We start from the raw sequence: 21,076 nt of genomic DNA on the forward strand, positions 1-21,076 counted from the left end.
TACTTTTCCATCCCATTTGCATCGATCTAATGCTCTGCCATCTCATAGTTCTGCAAACAGAGCAGAAGAAACAGGTGTTGGGTATATTTTAAATTACTTTTCTCTAATGTGCTCACTCACCCATTTCCAGACATATCTAGGGAAACACAGACATGGGAGCTGGTGTCTAATTCTCTCATCCTGGGTATTATCGGGGATAACTTCAAGAAAATCAATGCTACTGAAGCCAGACTAAGAACACTACTCAGGGTAAGTAAAGGAACTCAACTAGCCCCCAGGATAATAAATAAGACTTTTCGCTCTCCACAGTGACATCACAGATGTCTTAACATAATGCTAGTTAACCAAAAGGTCACTTTTTTGCACTACTTGACTTCACAACTGCACCATGTTAAGTCCAGTGAGATTTTAATTCGGTCCAGAGGCTCAAGGAAATGCTGATACACCTCTAGGCTCCCAGAAGATGCCCAGGACCCTGCAGGGTGGCAGCCCGTAGGCTGGATTTGCTTCCTGGCACAATTCCACCTTCTCTGTTATGCCTTTGAAAGAACTGGAAAATGCCTGATAAGACAGCACATGAAGCCTATACGCTGAGTATCGCCTTCCATGCTTGCATGCGATGAGGTGCTTTTAGAGCCAAGACCTGCTGCTAGATTGCTGTGGGTCCACAAGGAAATCCTAAAAGAGGCATTGATGCCCCAGCATGAAAAAGCCGACAGTGCTGTACTTTGTGGATTTTCATTTCTTCATTTCATGACCAAACAGTTCAGGTCAGCGATTCATGAAAGCAAAACAGGCTCCCTCCCCTCTGCAAACTCTAGATATATGCAAATCATTCCTTAACTAAGGCAAAGCTCGAGGCAATCAGAAATGTTATTTTTCTAACGAGACACAACAACCGTGGTAGACAGCAGTGTGTGAACCAAAGCCCTAGCCCTGGACAACTCTGATCTTGCCATGCTCTTCAAAATACGAACCTGAATTGGTACTTGCAAAATCATCTGTATCCTTATACTAGGTCAACTTTTCATCTAAATGGCTAACAGGTTTTTTAAACGTGGATCGTAATATCAATTGTTCCCTGCCCATTTCTAGCAGACTCTGGTGAAACATGATTTTGTGGAAAATACACTTGGGGCGGTATTCCACTGTAGATCTTGAATCTGTCATCATATATATCGATGAACTGGAAAAATCAAATCTCTTCCATTAGCTAAGGAGTGACTAAATAATAAATGAGCTATGCTTTTATATTTTAATACCCAAATAAATTAACACAAGCTTACAATACATCTATAAAAGGTCTATAAACTATTTGACTCATTTCTATAATTGTCAAGCATTCACAACAAAACCCCAAAGTTCTGCATATTGAGTTATGAAGATTTTTGATTTAGGGAGTTCATTATACATAGAAAAGAGGATTGCTTTTCTTCATTACTATTGGTATCCTGAATCAATAGAATGGATTAATCAAATAAGTGCGAGATTTTTTAATGGTGGACTAAAATCCTGCCATGTAAGAACTTCCATACAGTATCAGATTAGCTGGATGGCTTAAGCACTCTCCAAGAGAGGCCAGAATCAGATACTTGGATATAAATGATGCACTAATTGAGCTGTCAGTAGTGTGTTTTTCCTTGACATCATCCTGGTGTGTTAGCATGTGCAAAACATTTTAAAGAGAAACAATCTAATCTTGAGAGAGTTAAAAGTATTAGATGAATAGTATCTAAAAAAAAAACCAACCCCCAAAAAAGACTGGAATCAACCATAAGCACAAGGCAAAAAGCAAACAAAGCATCCTCAGGGTTGACTTAAAGTCCACAAACTGTGGAAATGTCATAGACATTCTTCGCACATCCAGTGTCTCAAGGCCATTGGTATTTCATTGAATAACTGAAATGAGCTGAGGTTCACGCTGCTATTTGACACACGTGGACCCATTCTTGCCCCTTGTCTTTGGTATATATTATGTCATCAGAGTTATGTGTACATTTCCCATTGGCTACCTGAATTTAACATGCAATATTGAGGATTTAAATACACAACTCCTTTTTTTTTTTAATTCAAACTTAATTTGCCCTATCATTGTCACTTTATGAAGAGTTTTTTTCTTATTTAGTAAGAAAACAAAATTAAAATTCCATATGCACAAAGAAAATGTTATTAAACTCAGTTTTCCCAATGCTTAGGCTTTGTCGTCTGTGTTACTTCTCAAGTTGCTCTCTAAAATAAAGGGACATCTGGGAGCTATTGAAATTTGCAATAATCAAAGAAAAGAGAATAATCCATAAAAATGCCATGCTTTAATTATTTTGCAGTTTAAAATTCCTGTTCATATCTCTTTGCAGAGGCCACTCGGTTAACAACTGAACTAGTAATATTTTCTGTGATGCACTTGATAATTCTTCACCTTATCAGATCACATTAGTTAGAGACAATAGTCTAATCGAGGAGACCCCTGATCACTGCAGACAGATGAATCACACCAGGACTTTTCCCATATTTTGCTGTGTAAGACTTTCTGCCTGAATACACATGAGTAGCAGCGTGCAATGTCATATGCAAATATGCCTCTGAAAGAGAGCTTTAACCTCCGGTCATCTCCTGCCTTTGGGAAGTTGTTGGCTACTTCTGAAAATAGCAGCTTGATGGGAAAAAAAATAAAATGGGAGAGGAAGGGGGAGCAAGTGCAGCGCTTGCATCTCTAGAAAGCTGGTGCAGAATAATAACTCCCGAAGAACACAGGGTGCAGGATGGAAATCTGCAGCGTGGGATGAGCGAGCTCAGCATGTGCCTTCTACGCCAAGAACTGGGGTCTCTGCTAGATCCACCACCACACCGACCTGTCCCACAGGTGGCTTCACCCACTGCTGATGATAAACCCATGGAGAGGCACTATGAGATGAACACGCTTTTGATTTTCTTTTAGAACTGTTTATTTTCTTTCTTTTCTTTTTTTTTCCCTTTCCTTTTTTCCCTTTCTTTCCTTTTTCCCTTTGCTTTTTTCCCCCACCTTTGAAGTTGACATTCAATTTCAATGTGTCACCATTGGAAGCTGACATCATGAAACAGCTTTCATTGTCTTTTTAGAAAGTTGACCCTACATACCTACTGTTCCACTAAAAATCCTTTCAGGTGTCCTCAAAATCATAAAAAAAAAATAAAAAATAGTTCTCTTACTTCCAGTAAGCACAGCCACTAACAATTGTTAAGCTCAAGCTGGAAATAAGAGGCTGTTTACCTATTTTTTTTTAATTTGCACTGCATCACCTGATAAGCTTCAACGTTAAAAAGGGAAAGGCATGTGCCTTTGGAGCCATTTAAACCTCAGACAAAATGTTCAATCAGACACACTGCCTCATTCTTACCCCATCACCAGCATGTCACCAAGAAAAAAATGCAGTTTTCCCTGCCAAATGTGGGCAATGCTAAAGATCCATGAAACAAATGCTTACACAGATTCATAATCCAGGATTTAGGCAATCAATGTTCTGTAGAGTACTATTCAGCTACATAAACCCAATGAACTTCAGCTTTTGTACTTCTCCTGTAAAAATATACACGAGCATATTGCCACACGGCTGCCTATATTCTTCAGAAAACGCTGCGGTTTCTCACAAAGGACCACTGACTTCAGGCATCACCACTAGCAAAGGCTACAGCCTAACTGAATAGGCTCGAAAGAAAAACAAGGTTAAATCTGTTCGATTCTTGCGTGGGAGATGCTGGAGAAAAAGAGGAGGATGGCAGAGAACGCAGCACCAGTCCAACGCTGAACCACCAGCGTGGTGTTTGTGGGAAGAACTGAGAGGCAGTGCTATTTTAAAATGCTGCTTTTCAAGATTTTAACCCCCGCTCCCCTGCAAACAGAGGCCATAAAGTTTCCAGCAGCAATTTCCCCTGTCATAGTCCAGACCAAATTCCAAGCTGAAAAAATGATAGTCCCTCCATCAAAATTCCCCTCACAATTGCAACTTCCCATTAAACGAGTGGAAATTTGAATTCTTTCTAGAAGGCTACAATTACAGCAGATTAGTATGCTTCCCTCTAATTACTGCATATAAATACACACCATGTAACACAGTTTATTGTACCCTGTTAGTGTACTTACAGTAAATAGAAACCAATATGCTTCATTCAGCCCATGTATTTTGACACTCACATCAGATTTACCAACTTATCTTCATTACAACCTCATGCACTGTTAGTGACATCCTTCTCAGAGCTACGCTCAAGCATCACAGCAGGAAGATTGATGAGGCTCGTGTATACTGATTTGTGACAAAATCAAGGGACTTCAGAGGCACTGTTACTATTCTGATAGCACTAAGTTGGCTAAAAATTAGCTGCACTAAGCCAACACTCTGCTCCCACTTCTCCTCCTCATTAATTATGGTACATGACTCGGACCTTGAAAGGCCAAGGATGCTGTAACAGTATTCTTAAACTTACTGTCTTCAGTTGCTTTGTCACTCCTGAGGAGATTTAAAGTTCTGACCATGCTTATTAGCAACTATTTTTACTCTTTAGAGAGGCTTTGAATAGACAAGTTTTCCACTATGACAAATGTTAAAAGATAATTTCTGAATACATCGACAGTGGTAAATTTAACATTTTTTGGAGGAACAGACAGTACTATCGATACAATTTCAAAACTTTGCTAAATGACTTAAGAGCCTGCCACCACATATACTCATCAAGGAGAGACTAAATAGCCTCAGCACTTTAAAGCACCAACTATTATACACAGTTATCAAGAGGATGAAGAGGTCATCTCTTGCTACAGATAATTTACCCCTCCAATCATAAAATTTCAAAGACTGTTGCTAAAATTGCACACTGAAGCCTGTATCTATTTAAGCTCTTCTTTTGCTAAATACAGAGCTCGCCTCAGCAATTCCCCACAAACTGAACTCCCCAGAAGTGGGTGCAGTTTGCAGAGGCTCTCCGTGTTGGAGGCATAAGTAACCCAGCATCTGCAACAGCACGTTCAGAAACCGCTCTGGGTGAGAAAGCACGCGCTCAGATCCACTTTCCAGGCTGAACGTGCAAGTCAATGAGATGTAGCCTGGATTCAACAATCCTCTCCCATCAAGCTGCACATGCACACTGGAAAGCAGACTTGGAATTATTCATGTTCTGGACATCTCAAAATCAGCTGACACAACACGAGGATGCAGATCCTGCAGGAAATGGTTTACTTTTTATTCTTATTATCGGACCTCCATCACTCCAGCAGCCGTTTGCTTAAAATCACACAGCAAAACCACTAGAGTTTGTAAAGCTGTCAGACCAGGATTAGGAGGCACTAAAAAAAAATGTGGGCAGAAAAACCAGCCAGCCAATTTTCTGTGTTTTTCCATAGCTCAAACTCCACTAACATTCTCCACTTCCAGTTTCTTCTTTTTGAGCATAAGTGTTAACATAGAAATTGCTAGAAGACAACACGTACCCAGGAGAAGAAAGAAATAAAAGAAGGAAAGAAGAGGACATGTATAACCATAGTGCTGAAGTGTCCAATTATTGAAGGAGAATAAAGACAGATCACCTGAAACCTGCAATTGCACCTCAAGTGGAAATACATTGCTATTTTCATTTACTTACTCAAAATTACCTTTCTTGTTTCAGACAGATATTTAAATGCTTCATCACAACTACAGAATCTTTAAGAAAGTCTGTGAAATAAAACAAATGCTTTTGGCTTGCTTCATGTGAGAAAGTAATGTAATCAAGTGGTCATTTTCCTCCTGTTTCAGGCAGAACCATTCCATTAGTAAGAATCCACTAAAGCAAGAGACCATCCTGAATATAATCCAGTGACATCCAATTTAAATGTAATCAGAAAAATTCTGCCTGATAAGAAGCACTGACTAAAACCTGCAGCCTTGCAAGACATTACAAAGGTGTCAAAAAAATAGCCCTCAAACTGAAAGCTGAAAAAAAAAAAAATAGCATTGACAATGCCACAATCAATGAGAAATACTTTTTTTCTTCTTCTCCCAAAAAGCCACAAACAAAAAAGAAACCTCCTCAAACAACATCACCAAACCAAACAAAAAATCTCAATTATTACAAAAGGGAGTCTATTTCTGACTTACTCATGCATCTTTTAACTCAGGGTCTAGACACGTTTTTGTGCTCATTTTGGCACATACTCTTTGGCAAGTGCAAGTCCTGTGACAGCAGCCTCGAGTACTGTTAAAAAAATCACAGGGACACAGGTCCATACAGCCAAAGAATAATTAAAGGAGGATGGAAGAAAAGATGCACGGTTAACCTGGGCTCAGTACTTTGCAACAGACTTCTGGTGTATTTAGAAGGGGAGTCACTTAGATTCACCCTTCCTAAGTATGGCAGCCTTTAAAATACACATCCAGTAATTCACGTTTCCTCCGATAGAGACAGGCACAGGCGAATCCAGAAGAGCCACCCTAAGCCATCACAGGCGGTGGTCTGGAGACGAGCACTGACACTACACACAATTACAATGACTAACATCTGCCATCTTATTTCACCTCTTTTTCCTAACAACTTTTGCGAAAGAGGAGGAAATACTGATAGTAATGGAATTTGCTCAGTACATACTGGCTGGTACGGGTATAGTGTCCCTGTCAAATTCAGGTAGGAAAAGACAGGCTTATTAAAAACAATTAAAAAGTTGTATCTAGAAAGGTCCATCAGTGCCTCGCACACGCACTGGGCAAAGGAAGGGTTGCCAGGTGAAGCACTACTCAGAGCTTTTCAAAGGGAGCCAAGTTTGCTCTCTTTTATACCAGACAGACTACTGGAAGAAGGATATGAAATGAAGCCGGAAGGGAAATACTGTACTACTGGGAGACCATGGTTGTCTCATCAATTAAGGCCTCCCAGGGGGTTAATTACACACAGAGCGAGCCAGGCGTTTTAGAAAATGTCTTCTGAGCGTGCGACCAGAATGAGCACAGCTTGGCCAGCCTGGCTCTGCATCCCCAGCAGCTTATTTGCTCTGATCCCCAGGAAGACACCTCCCAGGAGGCAGCGATGGTCAATGTTTCATCAGCAGCTCAGAGCGTCAATTTGGCCATCGGGACCATGTCCCCACCAGAGCCCTATTCCCTTTCCCATACACTATTTCCAGGTGGGTTTCACAAGCGTGGTCCTCTCCTCGCTTCTCCAGGACACCCTGCTCAGGCATTTCTCTTCTCTGCAGCCTGCCCTCCGCTCCCCATTCACAAGCCTTGGAGCACCAACTTCCCTCTAGTGCACCTTCACTCCTCAAAATCTTGCAGATGGTTATTTTTTCAAACAAGATAAAATCCATTGGATGGAATATATTAACTTGTATTGATGACTAAAGACTAATTTCTATAAGCAATTACTTTTTATTTTTGCTATTAATAGTAACTCTTCCCCATCTGTATGGGAATCCTCTGGTACATGTGAAGTTGACATGTTTCACTGAGGTCTCTGAGGCAAACACATAAATGCAAAAGAGACTTACAGACCTAAGATTCTCATCAATAGATATATTTCAAAATCAATGCCAATTTCATTCAGTTTGCACTCTTCTCTGGCAGTATAAATTGGAAAGCTTGCGGTTATTGGAACACATGATTATTTTACTAACTTTCCAACTTAATAAATCCTAAAAAGGGGAAAATCCTTTTATTTCCCTCCATTTATTTATGGCCTAGAATGTGTAAGATTCTACAGTGAATTATCAACAAAAAACCCCAAAACAAACTTGTACACTAATAAATTAACTCTTCTCTCCCATGTTCTGCACTAACTAAAATGATTTGGGATTTCTAACAAACAAAAGGAACCATGGAATATACAAAAGTGTATTTTACTACATGGTGCTGCCAGATAGTGACTGCATTGGGAACTATTTTGTCCAGATGTTTTTAACTTGCATGGGTTTGAAGAGTATTTCCCAAAATACATAGTAGGAATGATTGATTATGTGGGACAATATGGTTCTTTTTTACTTGTACCAACACGAATCAAACATTCCTTATTTCACAAATAGACAAGAGAAGAGAGTCAAAGATCTTCTACCCAAAGGAAAAAAAGCACAGCACGGTGTATAGCAATGTGAAAGAAAACACATGTGGTAAAACCAGTAGTTTACAAGTATATCATTCCATATCCAACATATATGAGCTACTTACAAAGAGAAATATTCATCTAAGGGCCAAGGGAATGGTTTAGACACTCTTTTTAGAGGGCAGTTTTTAACTTGAAAATTGCTGTTGATAGTCCCAATAAGTGAAAGCTAAAAAATTATTCATTGATTCAGATGATGCAGTGAATGCGAGCAAGGTCAAAGCTTGCTTTCATCCAAAAGAAAAGTTTGTATTATAGATCTGAGATGCAAAACTTAAAACATGTTTAACCTGAGAGACTGAAATTCTTGGCAGGGTTGGGGTGGTTCCAATTTAAAAAAAAAAAAACAAACCAAAACCAAACTTTGCTCTGGATATTCTAAACTTCTGTAACAAATAAAATTATGGGCTACAATAGAAGATTTAACAGAAGCAGATTAGAGGTGGAAAAGAAGTGTTGTGCATATTTGTTCATTTTTTTTCCGGTGCTTGGGAATTGCAAAACGTATTATTTCTTCTGTATAATCAGGCAATTCCTAGTTTTGTGTGAGTCTGCCATACATTGAGAGAAGGGAGAATACCACTCTCCTGGAACAGGAAAAAGTGATTTTAAACTGCAAAAATCAGTTAACCTTTTAACATATATTTTCCACTTAATCTTACCTCCAAAAAGTGCTCTGCTTGCTGTTCCCGATCCAATTTTCTTGACGTTGTTGTAATCAGACCTGTGAAAAAAGGATGATATTTGATTGTCAATACCCGTTGAAAAATATATGTCTCTATCGACCAGAAGAAATAAATTCATTTTTCAAACACTCAGAGGGAAAAAATCTATTTGAAGTGATATCAGACACAGATTTCTTGACATCTGTCAAGCATTTTCTTTCTCAGTGCAGCCATTATGACTTTCTGACTAACAATGAACCCGTAAAGAAAAATGCTGTGAGAAAAGTAACTGAAAAAGTCAGCTGTGTATCTACAGTTAACAGGCTACATTTATTACAGTGAATAAAAAAACCTTACTTAAAGAATAACTATTTGTCTTATGATTAAGTGCTTCAGTGAATCATTTGCATTTGACTGAAACCCTTCCGTAAAAAACCTCATTAAAGATTTCAGAGTTCTCAAACAATTAATGGGATAGGATGCTGATTACTTCCACGCCAAGAATACTTGACAAAGAAGGTTATTTCTGTAATAACTACTTGTATACATAATGATTTCCAAATGTAATCATTCTAATGCATTAAAGGTTTTGTACTACAATTTCATCAATTTGTTCCATGCTCAAATTGAGTCTTTAAAATAAAGTACCCTTTTACATGAGGATGATCAAGATAGCTTTTTTTTTAAAGCAATGTACTTTCACAAATGATTAACCTCTTGTGAGATTTATTCCAAGGAAAGAAAATGAAACACTTCCAAAGTTCCCTCAAGAAAAGCAATGCATATCTTCTATGAACACAGCTTAGTTTTTTATTTTGTTCTCACTAGAGATTTAAAGGGCAGATTTGAGTTTTCCCTCATACAAAACATTTTTTTGGATAGGAAAATGCATCATGTGCTTTTTTTTTTTTGATAGATTCTGATGAGCATAAAGGGACCAACTTTTCCTAGATGTAAAGCTGTTTTTGGAGACAATGCCAGTGGACAACTCATTCTCAAGAATTCCTCATCTCTGAGATTACCAAGGAAGAAAAGAAAATAAATACTCTTTGGATTACCTATTATGCTTATTTATTTAATCAGACCAGCCAAACATCTAAACACAAATCCATGATGACTCTAAATTCTTAAAAAAAACCCCAAACATCAGCAACATCTTACATCTACATAACACCTCTAGTCACAGAACGCTTCTACAGCCACAGCTCCTCATACACTGTTGAGTTTTCCTTGGGGGAATCACATTATCTATTTTGGTGAGAAGGGGCGAAATATTACTTGAAGCAATGGGATGAAATGAACAAAGGAAAGTCCACTCTGCTTCCAATATTTAAGACTTGTTACAAGATCTATTAGACCACAGAAGCGACATCCAAGGGGAGGTCACAGAAACCACAGTGGATCACTACAGCTACACAGAAGAACCTGGTGCTGGCAAAAGGCTGAAAACCCAAAAGAACTGGTATTGCCTGCATCAAGCAATTGTAAGTATTTAAAACAGCTATACCATATGGGAGACATCTACTCACTGCATGAGTTTAAACAGACATGACAGCACAGATGACAAATTGGTGTCATTCACACAAGATCCCCCCATGTCTAGAGACAATGCAAAGATACAGAGAAGTTATTCCTAATTATGAAAGAAGTTCAGCCCCAATAAATTGATAAAGTAAAAAATTCAAATTTAAAATATCCCTGTTCATCACGTGCATGTTCACTATGGATATTTATCAAGCACAACCATGGTAAGGTTCATTTTTATGTCATCTTCCACTTCCTTCCTTCCTAAAGTGCCACTATGAACTCCACCTACTTTCTTCTTAAACAAGAAATGTCTAGCTGTAAATTATAGAAGGTCTCTGTCCTCATCATCTTCTTCAGGCAGATGAATTCACATTCCTTTTGAAGACCAGGAGTTAATGTCTGAAACTGAATATCACTGTCAGAATGAATAGTACTTATTTTTCATTGGTAAAACTAAAACTATTACTACTATTACTACTACTGCTGCTGCTGCTGCTCCTCACAAAACTACTGTTATCACTAAAGGTTGGTTGGGTTTTTTTGTTTTCCTTTTTTTCAATGTAGAGCCTTTTGGACTGCAATAATGGTCAGAGTGCCTTCAGACCTACACTTACTTCTAAAAGAGGTGTACGGCCATGTGGCAAGTCTCTACGACAGAACTGCATGTATTTTAAACGTAGCAGATCTCGACAGATTTAGCACCCAGACTTAAGAGCGGGTCCTAAAGGGCAGGTAACCAGATCATCACCATCAGTTCTGCATACCTGATCCTGGTATTGTGCCAGCACAACTAGTTGTTTTTGCTTTAAAGGCAGCTCTACATACAACTGCCAGTTCTGGGCAGTTTCATTAGGTTGTTACAGTACTCTGTAGAAATAATTGTTCATTTGTTTGTGCCATTGTGGGGCCTCTAGTTTCCATTCCTGTTCTCTGAGGAATTCGCCTACCCGACACTTATGGTGGCCCCATTGCAGTCTCCTGGCTGCTCACTTCCACACACATTCCTGAAGTCACAGACAGATAACACTACACAACACTACTGTTTGACTATACATAAAATCAGATCTCAACTACTTGATGTTAATATTTATTTAATTATTATCACATATTAATATGGATGTGAAGCTGGTCCTTTCAGATTATAAAACTGAATTTCAAGGAATTCTGTTTAAGACCAATCATCAAAACTGGAAAAAAAAAATAAAAGAAATATATTCCAGTTATGTCTAAGACTACCCACAGATTTACCACTCCAGTCTCAAAGAAATTAATTTCATGGTTTTTATGAAAACCTTGCTGTGTCCCTCCCTCCTGTATTCAGTACTTCATGCCATAGAGACATAATAATTGTAATATTTAGCAGGATGTAGAACTTTACTTTCAAGATACAGAGGCAACTGAGAGAAACTTGGCTTTACACAAGAGAATATATCCCAGTTTTAGTTGTCTAACTGTATTAAATCGTCATAGTCTGTTATGGTGTAAAGGCATTATCTAAAGAAAATAACTCACAGAGAAAAATAAACCCAAAGAAATGATGTTAGGCTGCACTGCTGGTTATGATATAAAATCACAAGGGGACAATGATAAAAAATGACCCTTTCTTTTTTCCCATCTTCAGTATGTGCCGTAGCTCTTCTAGACACAGCCATCTGGACAACTGTCCAAAGCCAGCTGGGAAATATAGCGCTCATTTCTCACAAAATAGTCAAAAACACTAACAAGCTTCAAAAGTCATAGCACACCTCTCAAATGGTTTCTCTCAAATTTCCAGGGAAACATCATGGTCCTGCTAAGGGCAGGATATATTTATAACTGTGATGATTCTTTAAGAACAGCCATGAAAGTGAAGAGGAAAACTGGATCTAATAGAAAAGTTATTTACAATAAAACCGTCAGCTCACAAGCAAGGTTATGTGATTCCGTTCCCAGATTTCATACTTCTCTTTGACTTTCTGAGTTAAAACATCTCTCTCTGCATCCTGGCACATCTGTTCCTGAGGCCATATAAATGAACTCTTCTGTGAAACTCCAAAACATTGCTTGACCCAGTATTTCAGCTTGGAGATAACTACATGTTATACAGCTTGCTTTTCTACAATATTTGTTACTTTTGCTATTGGAGTACTTTTCCCACCCTAATAAATGAACAATTACTGTTCTCCTCCCATCACAGAGTTCAGAAATGCTGGCAGGTGATAAGCTCACCCTGCACAACACGTCCCATTATACTGCAGGACATGGCGACAAGTCCCAGCTGACACCGACTGAGGAACATCCTTCCAACATCTCACATCTCACTGTACACTGGATAGTGTACATCATCTTCTCCTGCATCGTTCTCCTCTAAAAGGAAACTCAGCATGTGGATGAGAAGAAATAGCAGTGTCCTTCACCCCATTACCTTATAATCTGGACAGAAGAACCAGAGATTTGGGGTGGACGACAAGGCAGACCTGCCTTACAGCTTAGGTAGAGCCATAGTGACACAGAAGAACAGGACGATGACTTAGAAATCCTGATGCTTTAACCAATACATCAGCCTATACAATCTTCAGCCAATTCATCATCTTGGAAACAAATCACCAGCTATCAGGGCTGAGACGTGTGATCAAGACATTTGAGCAATACTTAGTACTGATGCTTGGGATAATGCTTTTAGAGTATCGCAGATGCAAAGTGAAAAAAAGAAAAAAGTTCAGTGAATGAAATCAAAACCCACGAGTTACTTTGCATTTGCAATGAGTGAAGCATGCAGTTACTAGAGTGCAAAAGAGGAAATGTAACGTATTAGCAAATAGTAACTTGATCACAGGTCTGGTGTCTTAGAATTAGTACCAGGTATGTGTGTGGATGCATGCATGTGTATAGATGATTGAAGATGACATAAAATAAGGAATAGCTATGAATTCAACAGTATGACTAATACTTTATAATATTATTTTTAGAAAACTGCATCTTTATTATTAATAAAGCCAGCAAACCTAAAAAAGAGAGCAGCAGCTTGTTGGTGCCATTGTGTCAGCTAAGGTACGCTTTGCTATTCAAAAGTGGCATAATGTTCTGTCTCAAACTGAGTCTTTTGTGATATATTGTATTTTTCTGAACAGTAGTTCTGCTTGGATGCTTAAACATGTGGCTATGCTAAATGTCTATATCTGAGGAATACCCAAAAGTACACACTGCTCTCTGATGATATGCAGGTAATAGGCTCAATCTAGCGCAATTCCAATGCAATCAAAGCAGCTCTGTAAATTTATGCTAGCTAAGAATCTCTCTCAAGTCAATGTAATCTTTGCATTTTTAGTCAAGAACACATGAAAAAGCACAGAAAATTATTAACTTATTTAACATAAACAAAGCAAGGCAAACAAATTTATATTCAAATGTAATTTGAGGCCAATATCTCTCATTTCAAAAAGTTCAATATTGCCATTTGCATATCCAAATTATTCCTTCCTCAGGAGGTTGTGATACTGCCATGTTATATTGGGTCTGGGTGGGATGGAGTTAATTTTCCCCACAGCAGCCCCACAGTGCTGTGCATCGGTAGCCAGCAAGGTGTTGGTAACACACCAGTGTTTTGGCTGCTGCTGAGCAGTGCTGGCACACACCAAGGCTGTCTCTCCAACATTCCCCCTCAGCAGCAGGCTGGGGGTGGGCAAGATCTTGGGAGGGGACAGAGCCAGGACAGCTGACCCCAACTGACCAAAGGGATATTCCATGCCATATGGCGTCTGCTCAGCAATAAATGCTGGGAGAAAGGAGGAGGAAGCGGGGGGGGCGTTCGTTATTTATGACATTTGTCTTCCAGAGCAACCGCCATGCATGCTGTAGCCCTGCTTCCCGGGAAGTGGCCCGACATCACCTGCTGATGGGAAACACAGAATAAATCTTTTGTTTTTCCTTTGCTTCCATGCAAGGCCTTTTGCTTTATTAAACTGCCTTTATCTTGACCCATGAGGGGTTTTTTCCATCTTGTTTTTCTCCTCTCCCTGTCCTGCTGAGGAGGGCAGTGATAGAGCGGCTTGGCGGGCACCTGGCATCTAGCCAAGGTCAACCCACCACACATGTAATCCTACCAGAACTCCAAAATTTAATTTGAATTCTGTCATTTTTTCCAACCTTTATCAAAGTTTGTTTTGTACACTACTGTAAATAAAAATATATTTTATAGGATGGTCTAAAGGCAACAGAGATACTTATGTTTATGGTTATTTTTATTATTAACTTGAGAAGAAATATGAGATAATATGCAAGCAAGGTGAGAACCTTGAGAAATACAGACAGAGTAAAAGCAAATAGGAGTTTTCAAATCTTAGGTGAATGTGATGCTGATCAAAGTGAAGGTGACAACCAAAGACAGGGGAAATAACACCAAAACTGCACTAGCCCGAACTGTCATCTGAGGATCATGTATTCATTGGACAACACTATTTTACAAATTCCATAAATTATCAACTAGTCAGCCACAGTAGACTAGGCACATAAACCCTTACTATATACGCTGAAAAAGTTAAGCATTTCTTTGTTTTCTTAACACTGTTATGGAAAACTCAAGGTATTCGCTACCTCTATTTTTGCAGTCAGAAATAGTGATGGCACCTGAACAAATGTGAACCTGCCGGCTAACTCTGCCTTTAATGGTCTAATTAGAGCAGCCAATGGCCAATTAGAATTTTCCAACTGAATAATCCATGCTCTGCCTTCAGTTAGCTCTCTTGTTTCACATAAGGGTCCTCATACAAGTAAAATCTCGGCGTGTCTGTGTATGCTTAAGTTGATAGATCATGCTCTACAAATACACAGAATCATAGAATGGTTTGGGTTGGAAGGGACCTCAAAGCCCATCTAGTTCCAAGCCCCCTGCCGTGGGCAGGGACACCCTCCACTAGACCACGTTGCCCAAAGCCCCATCCAACCTGGCCTTGAACACTTCCAGGGAGGGGGCCTCCACAACCTCTCTGGGCAACCTGTTCCAGTGCCTCACCACCCTCACAGTAAAGAATTTCTTCCTAATATCTAATCTAAAGCTGTATCTAATCTAAACCTACCCTCTTTCAGCTTCCAGCCATTACTCCTTGTTCTATCACCACACTCCCTGATAAACAGTCCCTCACCAGCTTTCTGTAGGCCCCTTCAGAAACTGGTAAGCTGCAATTAGATCTCCCTGGAGCCTTCTCTTCTCCAGGCTGAACAACCCCAACTCTCTCAGCCTGTCCTCATAGCAGAGGTGCTCCAGCCCTCTCATCAGCTTTGTGGCCTCCTCTGGACTCTCTCCAACAGCTCCATGTCTCTCCTGTACTGGGGCCCCCAGAGCTGGACGCAGTACTCCAGGTGGGGTCTCACAAGAGCGGAGTAGAGGGGCAGGATCACCTCCCTCGACCTGCTGGTCACACCTCTTGTGATGCAGCCCAGGACACAGTTGGCTTTCTGGGCTGCAAGCGCACACTGCCGGCTCATGTTGAGCTTCTCATCAATCAATACCCCCAAGTCCTTCTCCTCGGGGCTGCTTTCAATCCATTCCTCACCCAGCCTGTAGTTGTGCTTGGGACAGCCCCAATCCATGTGCAGGACCTTGCACTTGGCCTTGTTAAAAATTTTCCTAAAATATATATATTCACAGAGGCATACTTAGCTCTGAGGTTTACCAATGTTCATTCTTTCAATATACATGCATTACTTGAAATATTTGTGTTAGAAACAAGTTTATTCATGTACTTACAGAGCCAGAGAAGAAAAGTTCACCAATGGCTGCTAAATGCAAAGGCTTTGGCAGAGGAAATTTCTAAGCACTGAATAGGCTGAACAATAGTACACAGAGGGAGACATTGCTGTGGGTTTGCTTCTGATGCTTATTCTCTACGCATCCAGATCAGCCCACGGCTGTAGGTGTGATAGTGAACTAACCTGATCTTTGGCTTAGAAGAAATTCACATATTTTTCAATACTATGGCACTTAGGGACCAAAAATCAGTTTGCCACAGGCTATTTTCTAACACAGATTGAATTTCCCTAATATGGCTATAAAGCCAAGGCGAGTTCAATAGCCTTCTCCTGATGAAATTAAATTATTTTCCTTCAACCTGTGGATGGATAACCTTACCTGAGCTGTTTCCTGAAGTACTGCTTAAAAGATAACAGAATCTAGTTTGGACAGACAGCATATTTTACTGCTGTCTCTGGAAGTGTTGCAAATTTTATGGCATAAAAAATAAATTTTTAAAAAATGTAATTTTAAAGAACTCTTTTATTAATTTCTCATTTCCAAACTTTGTTTAGATGAAATATGGCAAGAGTGTATGACAGGTAACAAGCAGACTAAAGTAAAAGAAGCCCAATGCATTCTTCTGTTTTAAGTCAAAGGCTGAGTGTCTTCACAGAGGTAGGAAGGTGAGTAGGAAAACAATCTTCCCCCTTCCCTGGCAAAAGACTAACAAGATACAATTTACTGCATGTTTTATTGTCCATTATTAAATCATCTTCTTTTTTTTCCCTGCTACATGTCCATTATTAAATAATTTTTTTTCCTGCTATGCATACTCATAAAAAGCATTTCAATAAAAAAATACAAGTGTGGGATGGGTTAGAGGTACGACTAGGGGCTGAAGGTGATTACACAGGGTATGACTGAAACCTCAGAATATATTGCCTGGCTGCAAGTCACAGCAGTACATCTTTATACCCTCTCTACTTGCAGTGTTAGGGTCTTCGACCAGGATAGACAGGCAGCACAGGACCATATATGTCAGAGCTAATACTTCACACCCACACAGAGATGGTCTGGATGGAATAGCTGAAGTCTCGTCTCAAAGCTTTCTGGTCCCTGGTTGCTGAGGGGAAACTTTCTCCTCATTAAGATACCAATCCTTATCTTCGAAGAAAACAATTTTGAAATGGAAACGAATATAAAATGAGAGAGCTTTCTCCGCGGAGTTCTTGTGCCCCGTGAGATGCTCTGAACATCCTGCAACACTGATGCTATCTCGTCACAGTCCAAAGCGGATGCGCTTCCCAATCTGCCTTTCTCAAATACTGTAAGGAACAAGGATACAGAAAGAAAACCATATGAAGATATCAAAGAAAACGTTCTATAGAGTTACCCTTGAAAGCTCTGCTTGGAGAGAAAAATGCCTTGGGATTGTTTGGTGAAAATACAGGCCTTTTAACCCAACAAGTTAAACAGACAAAAGGAATAAGTAAAACAAACACTGCTTTTCCAAAAATGTTCCATAAATTCAGCGACTGGTTATACACACTGCTCGTTCATCAGAGCCCTGAGGCTGAATTTGCAGAAATTCATATGGGAATGTATGGGTTTACTGATGAGTTTACTAGAATTCTCAAATATTTATTAACAGTACACGCAAAGGTATGAACACAGCTTTTCCATACACATACTGAACAGAGAAAAGAGTACACATCTGTAGAGAAATATAGCCATCAGCTGTCAACTGTCCCACTACTCTTTGAAAGTAAATTTAGGACTTTAGATGGAAAAAAAAAGGGGCAGCCGCAATAAATAGCATTAGGATCTCCACCATATATTCAGGAAAGTAAACTATGGCGTATTCCTAACCACAGAAATGTCGAAAAGAATAGCAATAACCAGGGTAATCTTATTACCCACAGGCAGTGAGAGGCGAAAACACTCTAACAGCACATTCATCTCCTGCAATAAATTAGGGATCGACAAAGTGAAATTGAATTTCAAAGATAAATGATAGAAAACGATGTACATTTTACTTGGAGATGTAAACAAACATATCATTTTATATAATTACACATGTAAACCTCTAATTTAGAAAGACTGCATTCTGATCTAAATGAATGATACTTTATTGAACAAGAAAGAGAACCCACCAGGCAAGCCTGTGCAATTACGTGGAGGACTGCTGCCTTATTGTTTTTCCTGAGGTGACAATGAGAGTGAAATGACCTTTTTGATACAAGGTAGGTACAAAAAATGATTGCTTTTAAAAACTGTTATGTTTTCTAATGTGTGGTTATGTCTGGGAAAAAAAAAAAAGGAGAAGCTGAAGCAAAGCCCTTTTATTCCTATTTGGTTGTCCCTTCTGTCTCTCGTTAGAGTTCCCTCAGCTTATTGCTGAAAATATCAAAACTCTGCACAAAATGCACAGCAAACATTTACTTCAATGAAGAATTTGGATTATGCTTTCCTTTAAAGGCAGATTTTGGCTTTTTTTGTTCTTAGAATCTGTTTAAAATGACAATATGGTGTGTCAGTCTGTTCAGCCTGGTGGAACAAGGGAGTCGGAGGGACTCCCTTTCATCCCTTCAAAACTCAGCCAGCACAGTCCTCAGCAATGGCAGGCAAATCCACTAAATATTTACCTCCATTTTAAAAGTGGCCAGGCTTGCTGTTCCCCATATTCATCCTGCAAGGCTGTTTGGGAACATAACCGCATGGTTGAAAGCCCCTTTTTTCCAGGCAGACTGTATTTATGAGCAATTTGCACCTTCATTTTGGTCAACTAAACAAGCCAAGCTCCTTTGGCTTCCTCTCACCTAATGAATTTGCCATCGTCCCTCCTGCATTGCAGCTCCAGCCCTCGTCTCTCCTCAGCCTGATGGACGGATGCTGAACGCTGCTCTCCAGAAAATGTCTGCACAGGCCTGGTAAAGCAGCCTAGCTGCTGCCTCCAGTGGATGCACGTCTAGCACAGAGTGGGAATCTTGTTACAAATGCACCATTTTGTCTACTCTGCTAATGAATTTCTACTCCGAACCTTCAGGGATGCTTTATTTCTTCTTTTTTTCCCTACCAGTCCTGTTGGGGTGATGCCTGCTAACTCTGGATCAGAGCGAACTCCCACTTTTGAAGCCAGCACCACTGAAGAAACCACCAAGATCATTTGTCTAGCCAACACTTGAAATAATCTGTTAATGTGTGCCCTTCAGCATGCAAATTCCTCTTTCAAGACTCATCATTTTTATTTCCTCTTTAGCCAGACCCATATGCACATATCAATTTGACTATTAATCTCCATGTCCTTGTACCTCATAAATTCTGCAGTGCAACCATATCAAATGCATTACTGAAGTCCATGTAGATGACACACAGAGCATTTCTTCGAACACCATTTATCTTATCAATGACATCAAGATAGGCTGGCACAATTTACTTCTGGTAAATCCATGAGCACTTTTATCCCATTTTCTATTTATTTCCATGTTTTTAATTATACTGTCCTTCAAAATACGTTTGAAAGCCTTGCAGTTGACAGAGGTCAGACAAATAGTTCTGTGACTGCAAGGATTATTTCTTCTCCCTGTCTTTCTGCTCTTTACCGCTGACATTTTATTTGTTATCTCCCAATTGTATGGTTCAGGTCCCAGATTTGATAATGCCCCTCAACAGCTGCTACAGGAGTTCAAGATGCCAGTTCTTTCACATTTCTGGAGTGGAGATTATCATAGTCATCCTTACTGGCTAAAAGAAGGATGGCAGTGAGGTGGGTTTGACAAATCCCAAATAGCTGTGGACAGCAGGATGGAGTCTGTAAACCTGCCTGTATCAAACCACAGTCAGCACCTGACTGGGGTCGCTTGGGACCATAAATAGCTTCAGGTATCTCAGTGAAGTGCCTGAACTCAGGTGTGATGAAGTTGCTCGAACTGCGACCCCAAAAAGCCTAGGCTGGAAACCCATCCCTCGGGGACAGGGTGGTAGAGCCACCATCAAATGCATGGCGTCTGCAATCCACAGCTGCCATTTTTAAATGAAAAAACTGATAACTCTCCAAGTGCCCACACTGCTCTGGCTCCTCCAGTACAACTGATGGGCAACTTCTCTGCGGTGTCATTGTAGCTCGAGTCATCTCTTAGGGCTGTGACGCTCTGAAACAACTGAGCAAATGCCCTTGAGGGATGGTCACGCAGGGGCTTAGCTCTTCTAAAACGCTTCCCAGCGAAGTTCCCAGTTTGTGGGATAAGAAGGTTTTCAAGTTCAAATCCTTTATTTAGGCTCAAATGAATACATAAGAACAGAAATAGTATTCATATCTTCTTTTGTGTTCTTCCTCTAAAAAGTGCGGTGCCGCCTAAGAACCTAATTGCTAATACGACGCCTCAGCACAGATTTTAACATCCCCCTGCATCGCTTTCCTTTTCAGGGAGAAATTACAGAATTCTATTTGGGTTATAATTAGCATATAATTATTACTGGCAGGAATAGCTATAAATATATATAACTGGTGGCTAGCTTAGTAACCAGCACACATAATCATTATACAATTTTCTTTAATTTTTTTGTGCACAAAGGCCTCATAATTCTGCAAAAGCGACGACTGAGCTTAACTAGACTATGGTTATAATTTATGCAAATTAATTTCACTGTTTGCAAGAAAGAAGACTTATATAACATCCGCAGCGGGGGTAGGTGGTGCCACTTTCAGTGGCAAGGGGCTATGCAAATACTCTGCACCTTGGGCCTGAATACATCATGAATTATTGTTCGACCTCTTTCTCTGGCATATTATGATGTACTAACAAAGGAAGGAAAAAATAATAATAAAAAAGTCTCCAATGTACACTTTTGTATAACATATGCATAGGTCACAGCATGATGAAGTCCTGGTATTTTCCTTTCTCAATTGTGGAGGAGGTGTGGAGGGTGCGCAGGGCACCGCTGTCAGTTTTTCCTCCTAATCTAGACACCCTCATTACCTTTTAAAGAGAAATGATTTTGCATTTTTCCACACACACCCTCAACTGAGCACTGTTCTTGACAATAGAAAAACAACCCCAGCTTTTCTCCCAACTGCGCT

The 21,076-nt window shown here is 39.8% G+C and overlaps 1 protein-coding gene across 1 annotated transcript in view; it reads right to left on the reverse strand.

The window, feature by feature from the left end:
• Nucleotides 1-21,076, reverse strand: part of FAT3 (FAT atypical cadherin 3) — a 353,905-nt gene that overhangs the window by 128,577 nt on the left and 204,252 nt on the right. The window contains 1 exon segment of the mRNA XM_075742391.1: nt 8,757-8,818. Coding sequence (XP_075598506.1) covers nt 8,757-8,818 — 62 coding nt within the window.

The sequence above is a fragment of the Balearica regulorum genome, chromosome 1 (genome assembly GCF_011004875.1).
Source record: "Balearica regulorum gibbericeps isolate bBalReg1 chromosome 1, bBalReg1.pri, whole genome shotgun sequence".
Taxonomy (NCBI): domain Eukaryota; kingdom Metazoa; phylum Chordata; class Aves; order Gruiformes; family Gruidae; genus Balearica; species Balearica regulorum.